Here is a 16,277-nt window from a genome sequence, read left to right on the forward strand (position 1 = left end):
AGCTTCAAGTTGGTATTATGGACAAGATGAATGTCCTGCTGCTGCTAATAGTAGAGAAGCTTGAACATATACTGTTGGTATATGTTTCCGAAACATATACCGACAGTAGATTACATCACTGCAGTAGAGTCAGCCATTAAACATAACAGTTTGTCAGAGTCAGAAGCTGGGGACCTCTCACTAAGAGTCACAGCAGTGCTGAACAGCATACTACAGACTGTACCCTGGGGACACCACTCCATGCATCTGTGGACTGCTCAAAATCCACAAACAGGACGTGCCACTCAGGCCTATTGTATGTAGCACAGATTCCATCATGTACAACTTAGCCAAGCACCTCAAGTGGATTTTGGGTCCTCTAGTGGGTACCTCAGACCACCATGTGGAGAACACACAAGATTCTGTGAACAGGTGGCAGAAACTATGGTGTCATTTGATGTGACATCGTTGTTCACCTGCATCCCCACCGCTGAGGCCATCTCAGCTGTGAGGCAGAGACTGCTGGAGGATGTGTCTCTACTTGAAAGGACCAAACTCACACCAGACCACATCTGCCAAGTCTTGGAGGTCTGTCTTAACACCACGTATTTCTTGTTTAGGGGGAATTACTACAGGCAGATCCATGGTTGTGCGATGGGGTCTCTGGTATCCCTCATTGTGGCCAATCTGTACATGGAGCGAGTGGAGAAGACAGCCTTGACGTCTTTCACGGGCATCCCTCCCAGTCACTGGTTCAGATATGTCGATGACACATGGGTTAAAAATCAAGCAACAGGAGGTTGAGGACTTTACAGAACACATCAACTCAGTGGACTCCAATATCAAGTTCACACATGAGGATGCCAGAAACAGCCATTTAGCCTTCTTGGACTGTAATGTTACGATTGGAGAGAACAGGCAGCTCCAGACAGGGGTTTACAGAAAACCCACTCACACTGACCAATATCTGCTCTTTGGCTCAAATCACCCCCTTGAACACAAGCTCGGGGTGATCAGGACTCTTCAACATAGAGCCCTACAGGTGCCCATAACTGCAGAGGGAAGGGCTAAAGAACAACTTGTCCAGAAAGCCCTCACAGTATGTGGGTACCTACGATGGTCCTTGGACAAAGTGCAGAAGTCCCGGAGAACAAAGAGACCAGATAGACAGGAGACGGAGACAAGAAGAAGAGGAGTGTCTCTCCCTTATTTAGCAGGAGTAAGGGAAAAACTACAGAGAATCTTCAGACAGCACAAAATCCCAGTATACTTTAAACTGGTTAACACCTTGAGACAGAAATTAGTTCACCCTAAGGACAAGATCCCTAGTTACAAACAGAGCAATGTAGTGTATTCTATCAGATGTCAGGAAAACTGTAACAAACACTACATAGGTGAGACTAAGCAACCTTTACACAAAAGGCTATACCAGCACCGCAGAGAGGGCACCAGTGGACCTCAGTCTGCAGTTCATCTCCACCTTAAAGACACTAACCACACGTTTGAGGACAAGGAAGTTAAAATCTTAGCCAGAGAGAAGAAATGGTTTGAGAGAGGGGACAAGGAGGCATTCTATGTGAAACAGTTGAAACCCAGCCTTAACCGGGGAGGGGGTCTGAGACACACTTTGTCCCCTGTTTACAATGGGGTACTCAGGTCAAAGCAGTTTCAGTCTTTTGTTCATGGTAATGAGTCATTCACGTCATCAGGAGAGTCGTCAGGAGAGGCGTCCGTCCCATCATTAGGAGGGACAGCTGCCCTGTCATTAGGAGGGTGCTAACTAGAGCACAATAGGTGCTAATTAGGGCTATTGTTTAGTCACTAGCCAATAGCTTCTGCCTCTCAGTAAGAGGGGTCTGGTTAGGTTTAAAACTCCAGCTTTTGTGGCTTCTGTTTATTCTTCTCTACAAGAGTCAAGACAGAAGTCAGATTACCAGAGCAAGAATTTTAGCTGAGGAAGCTTCTGCGATTTGAAGCAAAACGTCTTTGCGTCAAGCAACCCAGTCCAGTCGATTCAAGCTTCTCTACTATGGAAACCACCTGGACAACTGAGAGCCTACACAGAAATGCTGCTGCTAATTTGGATTTATATCACTTCCTGGCGATATTATCCAAGCCCTCTGAATAGTTGAAGTCCACACTTAGGTCCCAACAACAGAAATATAACTGAATTCAAAGAAATCTGGAACTTAAATCTGGAATTCAAGAGCAAATAACACTCCTAAATACACAATGTATCTCCATGGTAAAACACATCGACAGCCGTGTATTGTCACACTGGAGATTGATCTGATGCGGAAGCAAACCGGAAGTGATGTTGCAGTGATCGACTCAGTTCTTCCCCCACGCTATTTTAGCTTACATCATGTGACCATTCAAAATGGTGGCATCCTTTGGTTGTAGGGGTCCTCATGGCTTTCGGCCTTACTTGATTTTTGGTATTATTTTATTTTATTATTACTTAGACTGCTGTTACTGGATACTGTATGGGGAATGTCCACAGTGTCTATTCACATGAATAATAGAATAATATCACGTTAATACTAGCTGAGCACTTCGTATGCAATGTGACGTTTGTACCACTTCAGTCAGATACCAACTACGAATGTGTCACTCATTCACGTGTTTGGTCACTAATTCATGTCTCCAACTACTCTTCAACAGTGGCGTCCATTGAGATACTGGCCTTAGCTACATCATGTGGTATATGTCATAGAATCAAATGGATGTCAACTTTGTCTGGCCTTTACTTTGGAGACCAAGCATTCAAATCAGGTAAAAACCTCTATTTATTAATCCATTAGCTCAAACAATAATTTTCATCACTTTTTTTTTTTTAATAATAATTGGAGCAACTTTAACTTTAACTTTTAATCCTTGTACAAACTAAAGGGGACCTTTGTCAGTTTCTGCTGTTTTTACCCCATAACATTCAGTCATAGATAGTCCAAACTGTTACATTGTAGAATATTTATGATCAGAAAAAATATGATATACTTTTCAATACAACTGGAGCATTTTTCAGTGTTGACCCCTATATAATTCTTCATTGACCTCTGTAGGCCATCAGAGGTCATCTCCAGGATGTTTCCACATTTGAAAGTAAACTTCATGCCATATACTAACATTCCTGACAATTTGGTGCTTTGATCACAAAATGCAATTAATTAATTAAGCAGTTAATTAAACAGAATGCAAAGCTATGGAATTTTTAACAAAGTGGTTGTTTTAATCTAGTCATAAGTGAGCAGATGGTAAACTGGAGTGTTTTCAACAGAAAAAAAAAAGTCAAATTAACCCTCCCCCACCCCATAACTGAACATATTTGCCTGCAGGCTGAGGCACAGGCTGTGCAATGACACATTTTCCACAAAATGTTTACTCTGTGCTGATGTGATGGAGGCCAGCAGGAGTCGCTGTGCAGTAGTAGTCAGCTAACCTCAGTTAGGGTCAGATGCCCATAGCAGTAATAGGACTGGATTTATGCTGAGCACAGACAGACGGACGGACGCTAAGTCTTTGCAATACCCGATGGCAATATTTGATGACCTCGGGTAAAAATGAAATGGTCTTTGGTCCAATAAGATAACAATTAAAGGGGTCATATTGTGCCAAATCACTTTGTCTTTTACATTTTCATCTTCAACATAAAGAAAATCCCACAATTTTCTTCATGGCCAAATCATAAACTGTTCACCATCTACCTCTTTATAGAAACCTTTTTGCAATCATGTTTAAGGTAAGCATTTAAGGTAAAACAAGGTGGAATGAGGGAGTTTTTTTTTTTTTTTTTGGTGAAAGTGGACATTTGTCAGGGGGTCTGCTCAAAGTTTGAGTTTTTGATGTCCAAGGATGCCATCTGGAGGGTTTTATAATGACTATGACCCCTGATCCCCTTCAATTTATTTAGTTGTACTGCTTAATGTGTGTTGTATTTGTATTTTCTTTTGCACATTTTCACTTTTTCTTTGCCTTTAACCAAAATTGATATCACAACCTAAATGTTTGTTTGTTAAGATTGCTAACCACAAGAGCTGTAATTATTTTCATCTCTAACTGACCCGATTTTAAAGCTAGAACCCCAAACAAACCACTGCAATTCCACAAGTGTTTTCACAGATATTCTCTTGATTTAAAATTAATTTATGTCACAGCTTAACATCTCTGTGACAATTTAATTAACAGCTCCCTCTTTTACTTCACTGCCCAGATCAATTTCCCGGAAGCTGCACAGACTTGATGCAATACTCTGATTAAGAAGTGTTTGTTTATTTTGTTGTTGTTGTTGTTTTTTTGAGCAGTATAGATTGAAACATTTACAAACTGGTCAAGGCTGGTCACTGCACGGCTTGTGCTCAGATTACCTTTATTTAAAAGTTGGGGGAGGGGGGCACAATCCTCACAGCCTTGACAATTTTAAACATACTGTATTTCAGACATATTCAAGTCAGGAAACAGGATAGTGGTTGGCTGGTAAATGAAAGTGAAGTTAATTCTGATGAAACACTCGTCAGTCAGGATGAAGTGTTAGTTAAAGCCACTGCTGCTGATCTTGGGTCCTTATTACTTAAATTAGACGGTGTCTTCTCTGTGTCTAGTAGGTGGGATGAGACTGTAGCGGAGCTTCAGTTTGTTATTGGTTCAGCATTCACACCCATTATCAAAAACACTAACATATTACAAAATCATAACTGCACTGTTGAAGAATTGGCAATCACAGATTTGGTGAAGAACATTTGTCAGTTAAATCCTCTGTTGTAGCCTTTAGTGAGGAATGTCCTCTTGGCAGTCAAGCTGCTGATGACTTCAAAGAGAGATGGCCTTCTTCATTTTGTGAAGCTGGGGTAGGTGAATCTACCCTTACAAACATTACCTGCTCCATTTGGCAATAACGATGTTCTCTAATAAGTATCATTCCACTAACGCCTTAAATCACTGGTGTCCAAAGTATTCCTGAAAGGGCCAAGAGGCTGCAATAAAAACCTGCACCCTCTTGGCCCTTTCTGGAATACTTTGGACACCGCTGCCTTAAACACTGTGTTCCACATTGCAATGTCTCACCTGGAGCAGAAAGGGAGGTATGTATGATACGATACGATATACTTTATTATCCCCGAAAAGGGAAATTCATCTTGGATAAGAGAGGGGCCTCTGGTGTTTGTAATGTGGATGGACACATGGGAGGTGTCTGTGTGCTCCACCATCCATCATGCGTTTTCGGGTGAGACAGTGCAGAGAAGGGTGAAGGACGGACACTGGATGGTGAAAGACATTCCCTGTCCTACCCCAGTATTGGCTTATAATAAAAACATGGGTGGAGTCGACCTATCTGCCCATGCAGCTCATCCAGTACTACTCCACCCATTGGAAAAATGCACGCTGGTACAGGACAGTGTTGCTGCACTTCCTTGACATTGCAACCACAAATGCATTCATATTGCATCGTGAGATCAGCAGTGTCAAGCAAGTGCAGCCCATGACACACAAGGACTTTACAAGGCTGTGTCAACTGTGTGGCACAGACAAAACAGGTGTCCCACAGAACAGGAGCCAGAACCATGTTCTTGTGCCAATTGTGACAGGCACAGATCCTCGCAAAAAAGCCACAAAAGGCAGATTGAGGTGCCAACGGTGCCTTCAGGTGGACAAGAGAAGTGACACACCATCTAAGTGTCAGGCCTGCGATGTGCCCCTCTGTGTTGTGTTGGACAGGAATTGTTTTTTTTTGAGTGGCACAAATAATTTGTGTTGCATCTTATTTTGACATCTGATAGTTGTATTTAACTTTGTTTTTTGCTACATATGTACATATGTTTTTGAGATTTACAATTTATATTTACATTTTAAGTTATGAAAATTGTTCGTTAAACAAGTTTGTGGTTTTCACAGTCAAAAAAACAAACTTTTTTTCTTCTTGGATTTTATGTTTTTGTGTGATTTTAAGTTCACTGTGTTAATACAGTAGGTCAGAATGAATCAGAAACTGTAAAGTCACACAGGTGAGGTTGTGCTGAAAAAAATGACATCAAACAAGGCCAGGTAAACACTTTTTAAAGGTAAATTATAAAGGTAAAACCAAAAGTAGTCAAAACGGCCATACCCTGGACTCCAGGGGGTTAAACTTTAAAAGCGCTGGTTGCTTCCTGATCAGGTCTGCTGCTCTGATCAGGTCTGTGATGACCTGAATATTGAAGCGCTGTGATGATTTCAACTTTTAAAGCGCCAGTCGACTGCAATTAGGTGTCTGATCACACCAACAGCGAACGTGCTTTAAAAGTCATCACAGCATTTCAGGATTTGATCAGACCTGATCGATCAGGTCGCCTGATGATCACAACAGCGACAGCGCTTTTAAAGAGTCACAGTGCTTATTCAGGTTTGATCAGACCAGATCATGGTCAACTGCCGCCTTAAAAGTTTAAATCATCACAGTGCTTTTGTCTGACCAGACGTGATCAGAGCGCAACACCGGCATTCTCTGAGAAAACGTACCTGGAGTAGAAAAAACAGAGGGACCTGTTTTAAAATGTTACTTTTCCAGCCACAACAGGAATTAAACTAGAGAGAGACAGAGAGAGAAAGAGAGAGAGCAACAGAGAGAGCATGTGTGTGGCTGTGTGATCACGCAGCCACACACACACACGTGCTACACATGTTCTCCAGTTGATTCACTGTGGATGCATGCACTCAGTTTTTGGATGTGTGCAGTAGCGCCGTGTTGCACAGACGTGCATGCAGTAGTACTGTGTTGTATAGACCTGCTTCAAACTGTGCTTTCTGTGTCCAGCACTCTTCGCAGAAACAATTTAACAGGTCTAAAGGGTCCCTGCCACGCCATGATGTTTTTACATATTCTTGAAGAATAAAAAAAAGCTTTTTCCACATGTTGTCTTTGTTTTTTTTAAATTACACTGAACAAGGATTTAGACATTTCGTTACCCATATAAGAATTTGTATTTACCACCTCCGAGCTTGACTTTATTGTTGCACGGATGTGACGTCATGTGAATAAAGGTGTCGAAGCGAGGCTCTGTTTACCAATACGGCAGACATGGACAGCGAAGGCATAGTGAGCGATTACAGCGAATATTTAAGTGACATATCGATTGTTTTTGAAGAAGATGGGGATGTTTCTGATGAACGAAGCGACGGTGAAAATAATGAGGGGCTCCACCGTATATGAATCACTGAAAATACAGTTTCTGTACATTCTGTATATATTTAATCATTTATAAGTCAGTTTTTTGTGATTGCTAATTCTTCACATTTTATTCAAAGCAAATTATTGCAAATCTTTATCTGAAAAGCTGCAGGGATGGGGAAAAAAGGTTTCTAAATAAAATTTACTTCTATATCTGTTGTCAAGTTTTATCAGGCATAATATTATAGAAAAAAGTTTATGCTAAATGGAGACTTTCCTGTCTAAAATACACATACAGAACATCTGTAATCAAATTGTATCACATCTAATCTAATCTACTTTGAATGAACATAAGTCTGAACAAAAAACAGGCTGTTCAGTTTGCATGCATATGTATATCTGGAAAACACAAAAATGTCAATGTTCTGTTTTTTTCGGGAAAACACAAAAATGTCAATGTTTTTTTTTTTTTTCGGGTGCTCATGTGAACACAGTCAGCCGATGCCACTCGTGATCGAGTCTTGCTGTTGCAGGGAAAGTTCTGCAGTCCTGATGGAGATGCAACGTGGTGGTGAAAATCCTCAATGTGTCACACAGCTGGGTAGTTTCTTGATTGTGTGTTTGGATGTAGATGTCCTCAGAGTGGCACACTATGCCTACATGATGCTCCACAGTACGAGTAAGCACATGAAATAGAAAGTTTTATTTACATGGTTTATAGAAAAAAGTAAAAAATATTCAAATACAAAAAGAATGAACTGTTGTTTTTTGTTGCAGAAAGTGTCGTCATATCAGCAATTTGTGTGGTTGTGCTGGGGACATTTGGGAAGGCATAGAAGGATGCCACTACCAGTTTGTGTTGTATCCAAAATAAGGAGTACTTTTCCATCACCATCAGCCGACTACACTGGCTTCCAGGTTCCTCCTCTGGAGTGAGGGGTCGGGCTCATCGGTGGTACCTGGTCCGCTTGGCAGCATCAGCCTCAGCTTGTCAGGCCATTCACATTGGCTGCTCAGTGGAGGGTTTCTGGTCGGTTTGGTGTTTTGCAGATCTGAAGAACCTCTTTTGCTATGCCGCTCACATAGACTGAATAAAATGTTTTTTAACAAATTGTAAAACACTTCTCATTTGAATGAAACAATGTTAAACTTATGTGAAATTGTATTTTTATTAATTTTATCATGCTATATAAAAATATATAAATACATAAACAATGTTTTTTTTTCCAAATATCACATGTTGGATATGTGGCTAACTTTCTCACTGTGAATCCTCTTTTCCACTAAGGAAAGTATATTCTGAACCTTGGTCTCCCTTGCTTTGTCTGCTTTTGTTGTCTCCCTGCATTTTCATTAAAATGAAGGGTTGCCACCAAAGTTCTAAAACAGAAGTTTAAACAAATTTAATAATAATAACAAAAAAAAAGCTTATATACATAAAAAAAACGCTGTTTGAAAGTTAGGGTGTTATTGAGGTAACATAGACAACTTGCCTGCAAAGTTAACCCTGATATGAGAAGAAGACTCGATCACGAGTGGCATCGGCTGACTGTGTTCACATGAGCACCTGAACAAAAAAGTACTTGTGAGTATTCGGGTGTTTCCGACAAGTGACTTCGCAAATAGAAGTGTCCCAGCGTGCCCTTCAATGGAATGCAGCTGATAACGTTAAGAACGGAGGCACAGTTTAATTCCAAAGTTGACATAAGTGTGATGACGTGTTATGATGACTTGTTTTTAAGTGATAACTGTTAATTTTGATGTCGTCATGGTAAAAGCTGCAGCTCTGTGAAGGCTTCTGTGCACCTGCATGGCCATGAGTCATAAACGCAGCCTGTCCATAGCCATCTGTGCTCCAGGTTCAGCTTTGTGCTGAACCTAACCTAGTTAATTATGAGTTTTGTTATCAATAAAATCTAAAAATCTGCAAATTCATCTGCTGCCGGAGGAGAATGAACGTTTGTGCACACACACACACACACACACACACACACACACACACACACACACACACACACACACACACACACACACACACACACACACACACACACACACACACACACACACACACACACACACACACAGAGCGAGCTTCGTAGCACATACACAGCTCCAAATTTACACTTAACCCTCTGAGGTCCGAGGGCATTTTTTGGACAGTTCACTTGCCTGGCATAAGTGTTTTATTATTGCTGTTAACAGCTCTCCCTGCATCTCACAATCAAGTTTTATGTCTCTTTTTTCCGAGGACAACCTGTACTTTCAAAATATATATGCTATAGTTGTGTTTTATAAGTGTAATAAAGGTTTACAATCAGAAATAAGAAAGGAAAAAGTAAAGCGGAAAAATTATTTTCCACATACATTTATTCAAAACACACAGCAAACTATAATAAACTAGTAACACATCACTCCTAAAAACAATCTTTGGTGTGTCACGTGAGGAGTAGCAAGATGGTGGACAGTGGCTCGAAGGTCCGCGGAGTTAACTTTTCAGCAAAAAAAAAAAAAAAAAAGTTTCTATCTCATATCATTAAAAAAACTATTTATAATTTAGTAAAGCTTGGTCTCAGCCGTCGTATATGATGGCGTCAGCCCGAGGGTTAAAGTAAAAAAAAAAAAAAAGAAATATAGCCACAAAACACAAAAGATGTAAAACCCTGAACATGCCAGACTCACCATCGTGTTATGGATTAATTTCCAGATGTAAACCTCTGGATCAATCAGCCGCAATAACTGATTACAGCTGGCACCTGGAACCTGTCACCAAAGTTCCAATGGAGTTTTCTTCAACCAGGACAGAAGGAATTAAATTATTTTCAGATGTGGTTTTGTAAAGGTGGATAAGTTTAAAGATGATCTCACTAAAACGGACAGGTTTCAGTGAGATATATTGGATATCAGTGAGTATTTACTTCTTATATGAATGTTTTTAATATTTAATAATAACATATTCAAGAAGGAAAACAATATTTTAAAAATACATGATATTTTCAGCCCGTCATATCATTTTTCAGATTTGAAATTGTTTTTAAGGGGAAAAAACAAAATAAAAATCCACACTTCCTCATTACTTTTTTTCTAATGTCACAGATGGTAAAACAATTTTTTTTATCAGTTGATTACGACCAAAGAGCTGGCAAACCCCTGTGCACCCCCCCCCCCCCAAAAAAACTGTTTATCACAGTTTATCAGTTTATTGTCATCTAAATAAGGTTCAAAACCATAAATGCTGTGTCCCCCACAGCTGCTCCAGAAACACCCTCAGACTGGACTTAAAAAAAAAAAAGCTCCACACTATAAAAAAATTGTCCGAAAACAGCTCGACCTCCGCTATGTTTACAATTGATTTGGGCTTGAATCAGCAGGTGCCATACAAGTCAGACTACCAGAGCAAGAATTTTAGCTGAGGAAGCTTCTGCGATTTGAAGCGAAACATCCTCGCTTCAAGCAACCCAGTCCAGTCGAAGATTCAAGGTCCTCTACTATTAATACCTGTGTACTGTTGAGTTATAGCTCAACTCGATTTAAATTTTATTATTAACAATGGAACAAGTCTCAGCCTCACTATATCTAAATTCTGGCTCTTTAATAACTTCTGTGCTTCTCTGTTGATTTAATGTTGGTGAACTAATGCTTTAGGTGCTGTTATTTCCAGCCAACTGATTCCACCTGTGAGCCCATATTTGGGCCAACTGAAGCTCTCCTCATCAGCAAGGTGTTGAATGAGCCCTCGTTAGCCTGCTACTCATTTTTCTGCCTCCAGGAAAGTCTGAACTGTATTTGTTAGGAGGAACATGAGCTGGGCACAAGTTGGAAGATGTTGATGATCATGTGAACAGCCACTCACTGACAGACTAATTCCCTCCACTGGATTATGTATAATGTAAGGTAATAAAATGCACACACTTGGGACTGTAATAGATTACATGAAGAGCCTGCAGTTTGAAAAAATTACAAGTTTTACTGACATTTCATAAAACCTCTACGAGCAGTCAGCACAGCTGAAGTTGTCTGAAAGGGTGGTACTTCACAAAGCACGACTTCACAGTGCAGACAGGCTGAAATATGACACATAGGGGCTGTAGGTGCAGAATGGCAGCCATTTCCATTAGTTTGCCCCAGGGCAGCTTTGGCTACACTAGTAGCTTACCATCACCAATATGTGTGAATGTGAGTGAATTGGGTGTATAAATCCAAGTGATTGTTATTATATATACTGACATCCAGTCAGAACACCTGCACCACACGCCACAGATCTTCCCTTCCTGTCGAAATCAGACTGTATAATTCCTCCTTCTTTTGCAGGATGAATACATAAAGAAGACTTATCCTGTCATTTTGCACACTTGGTTTTTCACACATTTTAAATTGCTTATGCCATTTCAAATAAAAAAAAAACTCAAGCTGAAAGCAAATTTCTACAACTTCATATAAATTAATTAAAAATATAAAAGCCAAGTTGATGGAGTGCGTAAGTAATGGAACATTGGTTTAATACGTGTAAATATTCAGTTTTATTGCCAGTTCTCTTCAGACAAATCAAGGAATGGATACAAGAACATTTCCAAGTCAGTGAACATGTCTTGAACTTTATTTACGTCAATTATTAAGAAATACAAGCAGTATGGCACTCTATGCTAAATCTGTATGGAGTGGATAGTTTTCAAAAACTGAGTAATTGCAAGAAGGAGAAGAGTGAGGAAAGCCACCAGACACCCCAGAGGTTATAGGCTGCTCTGGCTGAGATTTAAGAAATTGTGCAGATTGTTATACAGATTCATGATGAAGTGTTCAGAGGAAGGTTTTCTTACAAAAGAAGACACGAAAGTTCAGCAACAATTTGGTAGAAGGTACATCTGAGCTGCAAGCCTAGACTTGATGTTTTGGTGAAAGAAAATCCTGAAACAGGCTGCAAAGTAATACTTTAACAACAACCCTAAATTCCTAAGGCTGTTGTAGGTTTAAAAACAATTTTTTCGATGTATTCTTTGAGGGTGTACAACCTTGTGACTGATTTCACCTTTATACAGCCTTATTCACAATGAAACATCATTAACATCTGTACATTTTTTAAGAACATCAAATATGAAAGAGACAGACAGAGAAATCCCATTTTCCAAAAACATGTCATAAAAAGTACTGGCAGAAAAGCTACAAGGCAATTGAGAAGTTGAGAAGCACACTAAACACTGCGGGCACTGTATGTATTGTCATGTTTTTGTATCTCCAAATGTTTTACCACAGCCAACTGGTTTCTGCCGTGTGACTTGTGTGCAGTTAGCTTACCACACTTAAGGCAGCTGAATCATTCCATCAGTCTCACCCACCCACCCAACCGCCCACCACTAATATGAATTCTCAAGTGTCTGTCCAAATGGTGTTTTTCTCTAAATCTTTTACAGCATGCAGAACAGACAAATGGTTTGTCTCCCGTGTGAATTCTCATATGTCTGTTCAAAAGGTTTTGTTTCCGAAATCTTTTACTACACTCAGAGCAGGCAAATTGTTTCTCTCCTGTGTGAATTCTTATGTGGGTGTTCAAATCACCCTTTCGTTTAAATGTTTTACTACACTCAGAACAGCCATATGGTTTCTCTCCTATGTGCATTATTGTGTGTTTTTTCAAATTAGTATTGTCTTTAAAGCTTTTACCACATTGAAAGCATCTAAATGATTTCTCACATGTATGAATTTTCAGGTGCCTCTTCAAATAGGCTTTTTCTCTAAAGGTTTTACTGCACTCAGCACAGACATATGGTTTTTCTCCCGTGTGAATTCTCATATGGGTGTTCAAATGGGCTTTCACTCCAAATCTTTTACTACATTCAGAACAAACAAATGGCTTGTCTCCCAAGTGAATTCTTATGTGTGTGTTCAAATCGCCTTTTCTTCTAAATCTTTTACTACACTCAGAACAGCCATGTGGTTTCCCTTTTGTATGCATTATACTATGTTTGTTTAAATTGTTTTTATCTTGAAAGCATTTACCACATTGAAAACAACTAAAAGGTTTCTCTTCCATGTGAATACTCATGTGCCTGGTGAGACTGCTTTTATCTCTAAACCTTTTTCCACACTCAGAACAGCCAAAAGGTTTCTCACCAGTGTGAATACTCAAGTGGCTGTTCAGATTGCTTTTGTCTCGAAATCTTTTTCCACAATCAGTACAACCAAATGGTTTTTCCCCCGTATGAATTCTCATGTGTATGTTCAGTTTGCTTTTATCTCTAAACCTTTTTCCACACTCAGAACAGCCAAATGGTTTCTCTCCTGCATGACCTCTCAGGTGTATTTTCAGATTGCTTTTGTTTCGAAAGTTTTTCCCACACTCAGAACAGAAAAATGGTTTCTTTCCTGTATGACTACTTATGTGTTTGTTCAAACTGTTTTTATCTTGAAAGCTTTTACCACACACTGTGCAGCTAAATGGTTTCTCCCCTGTATGACTTCTCATGTGTCTGTCCAAATGGTGTTTTTGTGTAAATCTTTTATTGCACTCTGAACAAACAAATGGTTTGTGTCCCGTGTGAATTCTCATGTGTCTGTTCAAAAAAGTTTTTTTTCTAAATCTATTACCACACTCAGAACACACAAATGGTTTGTCTCCTGTGTGGATTCCCATGTGCACATTCAAATTACTTTTGTCTCTAAACATTTTTCCACACTGAGAACACGTAAATGGTTTCTCCCCTGTATGAATTCTCATATGCATCTTCAAATTACTTTTGTCTCGAAACATTTTTCCACACTCAGAACAGCCGAATGGTGTCTCCCCTGTATGAATTCTGATATGTCTGTTCAGTATACTTTTTTCTCTGAATCTTTTCCCACATCCAAAGCAGCCAAACATTTTCCATTCTGCATGACTTCTCTTTATGATCAGATTATCCTTCTGTCTCCACTTTTGGTCCCAGTCAGGAGAGCCACCACATTTCTCAGGTGCTTGAATTCTCCTGTATTGGTTTGAGAGGTAGTGACCCGATGCTTTTCCAAAATCAGAGGAATTACCTCTGTGGTCGCCAACGGAGATATCATTGTTTTTTAATGAAGTAAAACCTGAACAAAGCTCTCCGCTGTGCTTCCCTTCACAATTATCCTTGGTCTGTCTTTCACAAATGCCTGAATGGCTACCTTTAATATCTTGTTGTAAACAACTGTATGGACTCATGCTACTGCCTGGTTGTGGTTCTCTGTAGTCCCCTCCATCAGCTTTTGCTGACACTGTTTTATGTGCAGTTGAGTTACCATCATGAGGCTCTGCCTCCTCAGTTCGGGGTTGATGAATCTGTGATGACTGTGGTTTTTCTTCACGATTTTCACTCTTCACAAGAACAACAATTAAAGGTAACTTTGTGCCATCAGCCTCTTCCAGCGGATGAAGCTGCTGTCCCTCCAGATGTAACCAGAGTTGTTCTTTTTCCTCTTTAATGTCCTTCTGGTCAACAATTAGATTCAGGTCCTGTTGTTGAGGGAGCATTTCTTCTTTACTCACACACTGCTGCAGCACATCTGTGAAGAAATACAACCTCAAATCAGTTAAAAAACTGCATTAAAAATAAAAAAATTAAATAAAAAATGTGATCTCTCCACTTATTTTTTTTTACTTGTATTTTAATTTAACCTTTATTTGACCAGTTAGTACCATTGAGATCGACATCTCTGTTGCAAGGATACCTGAACAATTTCTATAGTTTCCAATTCACCTAACATGCATGTCTTTAAATGTGGTAGGAAACTGGAGCACCTGGACAAGACCCACACAAACACTGGGAAAACATGCAAACTCCATACAGAAAGGCCAAAGGTGGGAATCGATCCTATGACTTCCTTGATGTGAGCTAACAGTGCTAACCATTAATCCACCGTATTTCATTGCAGACAGTATGAACCCAAGATATTTCATGTTTTCTGTGGTCAACTTTATTTGGAGTGTGACACATTCCAAAAAAAGGTGGGACAGGGCAATTTATTCTCACCATAAATATTAATTCATCACTTTTCCAGCCACTCTTTTTGAGACAATTCAGGGTTTGCCTCTTTGCACCATTATCCATGGGATTCCTGAGTTTCATATTGATCCCAGTTACAGTTGCAACAACAAAACCAATGTCGCAACTTTGGTGCTCTGTTGACTGGATTTGCAAAGTTTGGTATTGATTGGAGTCACAGTCTTGCAGATGTTGCAAAAAGTAAGTTCTGCATATTTGTTTGCACATACACAGGTGTGGCCTTACTTATGAGATTCAGTTGAAGCCAGTGAACACACTGACAGAAGGTGGATTTGTTGTTTGAGTTAAGTGCAAGGTTTTGTACCTGTTAAGAAAATGTCACCTCACGAGCTTGGATGGTCTAAGCTTCCAGTATTGCATTTAGGAAGGAAGGAAGGAAAGAAGGAAAGAAAGAAAGAAAGAAAGAAAGAAAGAAAGAAAGAAAGAAAGAAAGAAAGAAAGAAAGAAAGAAAGAAAGAAAGAAGGCATTATGCTTGAAAACCATCAAGCTTGGTGGTTCTCCTAATGATTTACTTTGGTGTGGACATTAAGTTATGAGGTGCCTATTTTCTTAGCAATTGTGCAGTAACTAGGCTTAATGGATTAGGCTTCCAATAGCTGTTAAAAGTGATAACTTTGTGAGCACACAATTTTAAATCATTCCAGTTTCAGTTAGTGTGAAAATTGCAACAGGGACAGCTTAGAAAGATGACCCATTAAGACAATTCATGGCAACAAGCTGCTTTAAACAAAAACAGACAGCCTCCACAACAGCTAGTGGCTGCTCCCAGAGGCTTCTGAGGTTATAGACGTTACGACAGGCTGGGACACTGGATTCTGCCGATGTCACTCAGAGCACCCCCCATTGCAAATCTTGCTTTTGGATATGTCTAGCAGGCTCTGTCAGCTGTACTCATATTCTGACGTTGACAGACGAGACGAAAACGACGTAAAACTATCTGACAAACACTTATCTGACGAACATATCACTGCAAAGTTGGGAGAGCGAGGGGCCGCTGCGTCTGTACGCGCCGCCATCATTTTTTATTTGTATGCACCTTTGAACTTCACAACAGAGACGCTAAAGGAGCTTGGATTAATCCGATAGCCTACAACAATACCAGACTCGCCTGCATCTCCTCGCTGGTAGAGGAAGCATCGGA

At 39.9% G+C, this 16,277-nt stretch overlaps 1 protein-coding gene across 1 annotated transcript in view; it reads right to left on the reverse strand.

Annotated features, from left to right (window-relative positions):
- Positions 1–11,729: 11,729 nt before the first annotated feature.
- LOC117521808 (oocyte zinc finger protein XlCOF6-like) overlaps positions 11,730–16,277 on the reverse strand; it is a 73,947-nt gene continuing 69,399 nt past the window's right edge. Inside the window, exon 4 of the mRNA XM_034183156.1 lies at positions 11,730–14,635. Within this exon, the coding sequence (XP_034039047.1) occupies positions 12,432–14,635 (2,204 nt within the window). The 3' untranslated portion in view covers positions 11,730–12,431. The remainder of the gene's footprint in view (positions 14,636–16,277) is intronic.

This window comes from Thalassophryne amazonica, chromosome 12 (assembly GCF_902500255.1).
Source record: "Thalassophryne amazonica chromosome 12, fThaAma1.1, whole genome shotgun sequence".
Classification (NCBI taxonomy): Eukaryota; Metazoa; Chordata; class Actinopteri; order Batrachoidiformes; family Batrachoididae; genus Thalassophryne; species Thalassophryne amazonica.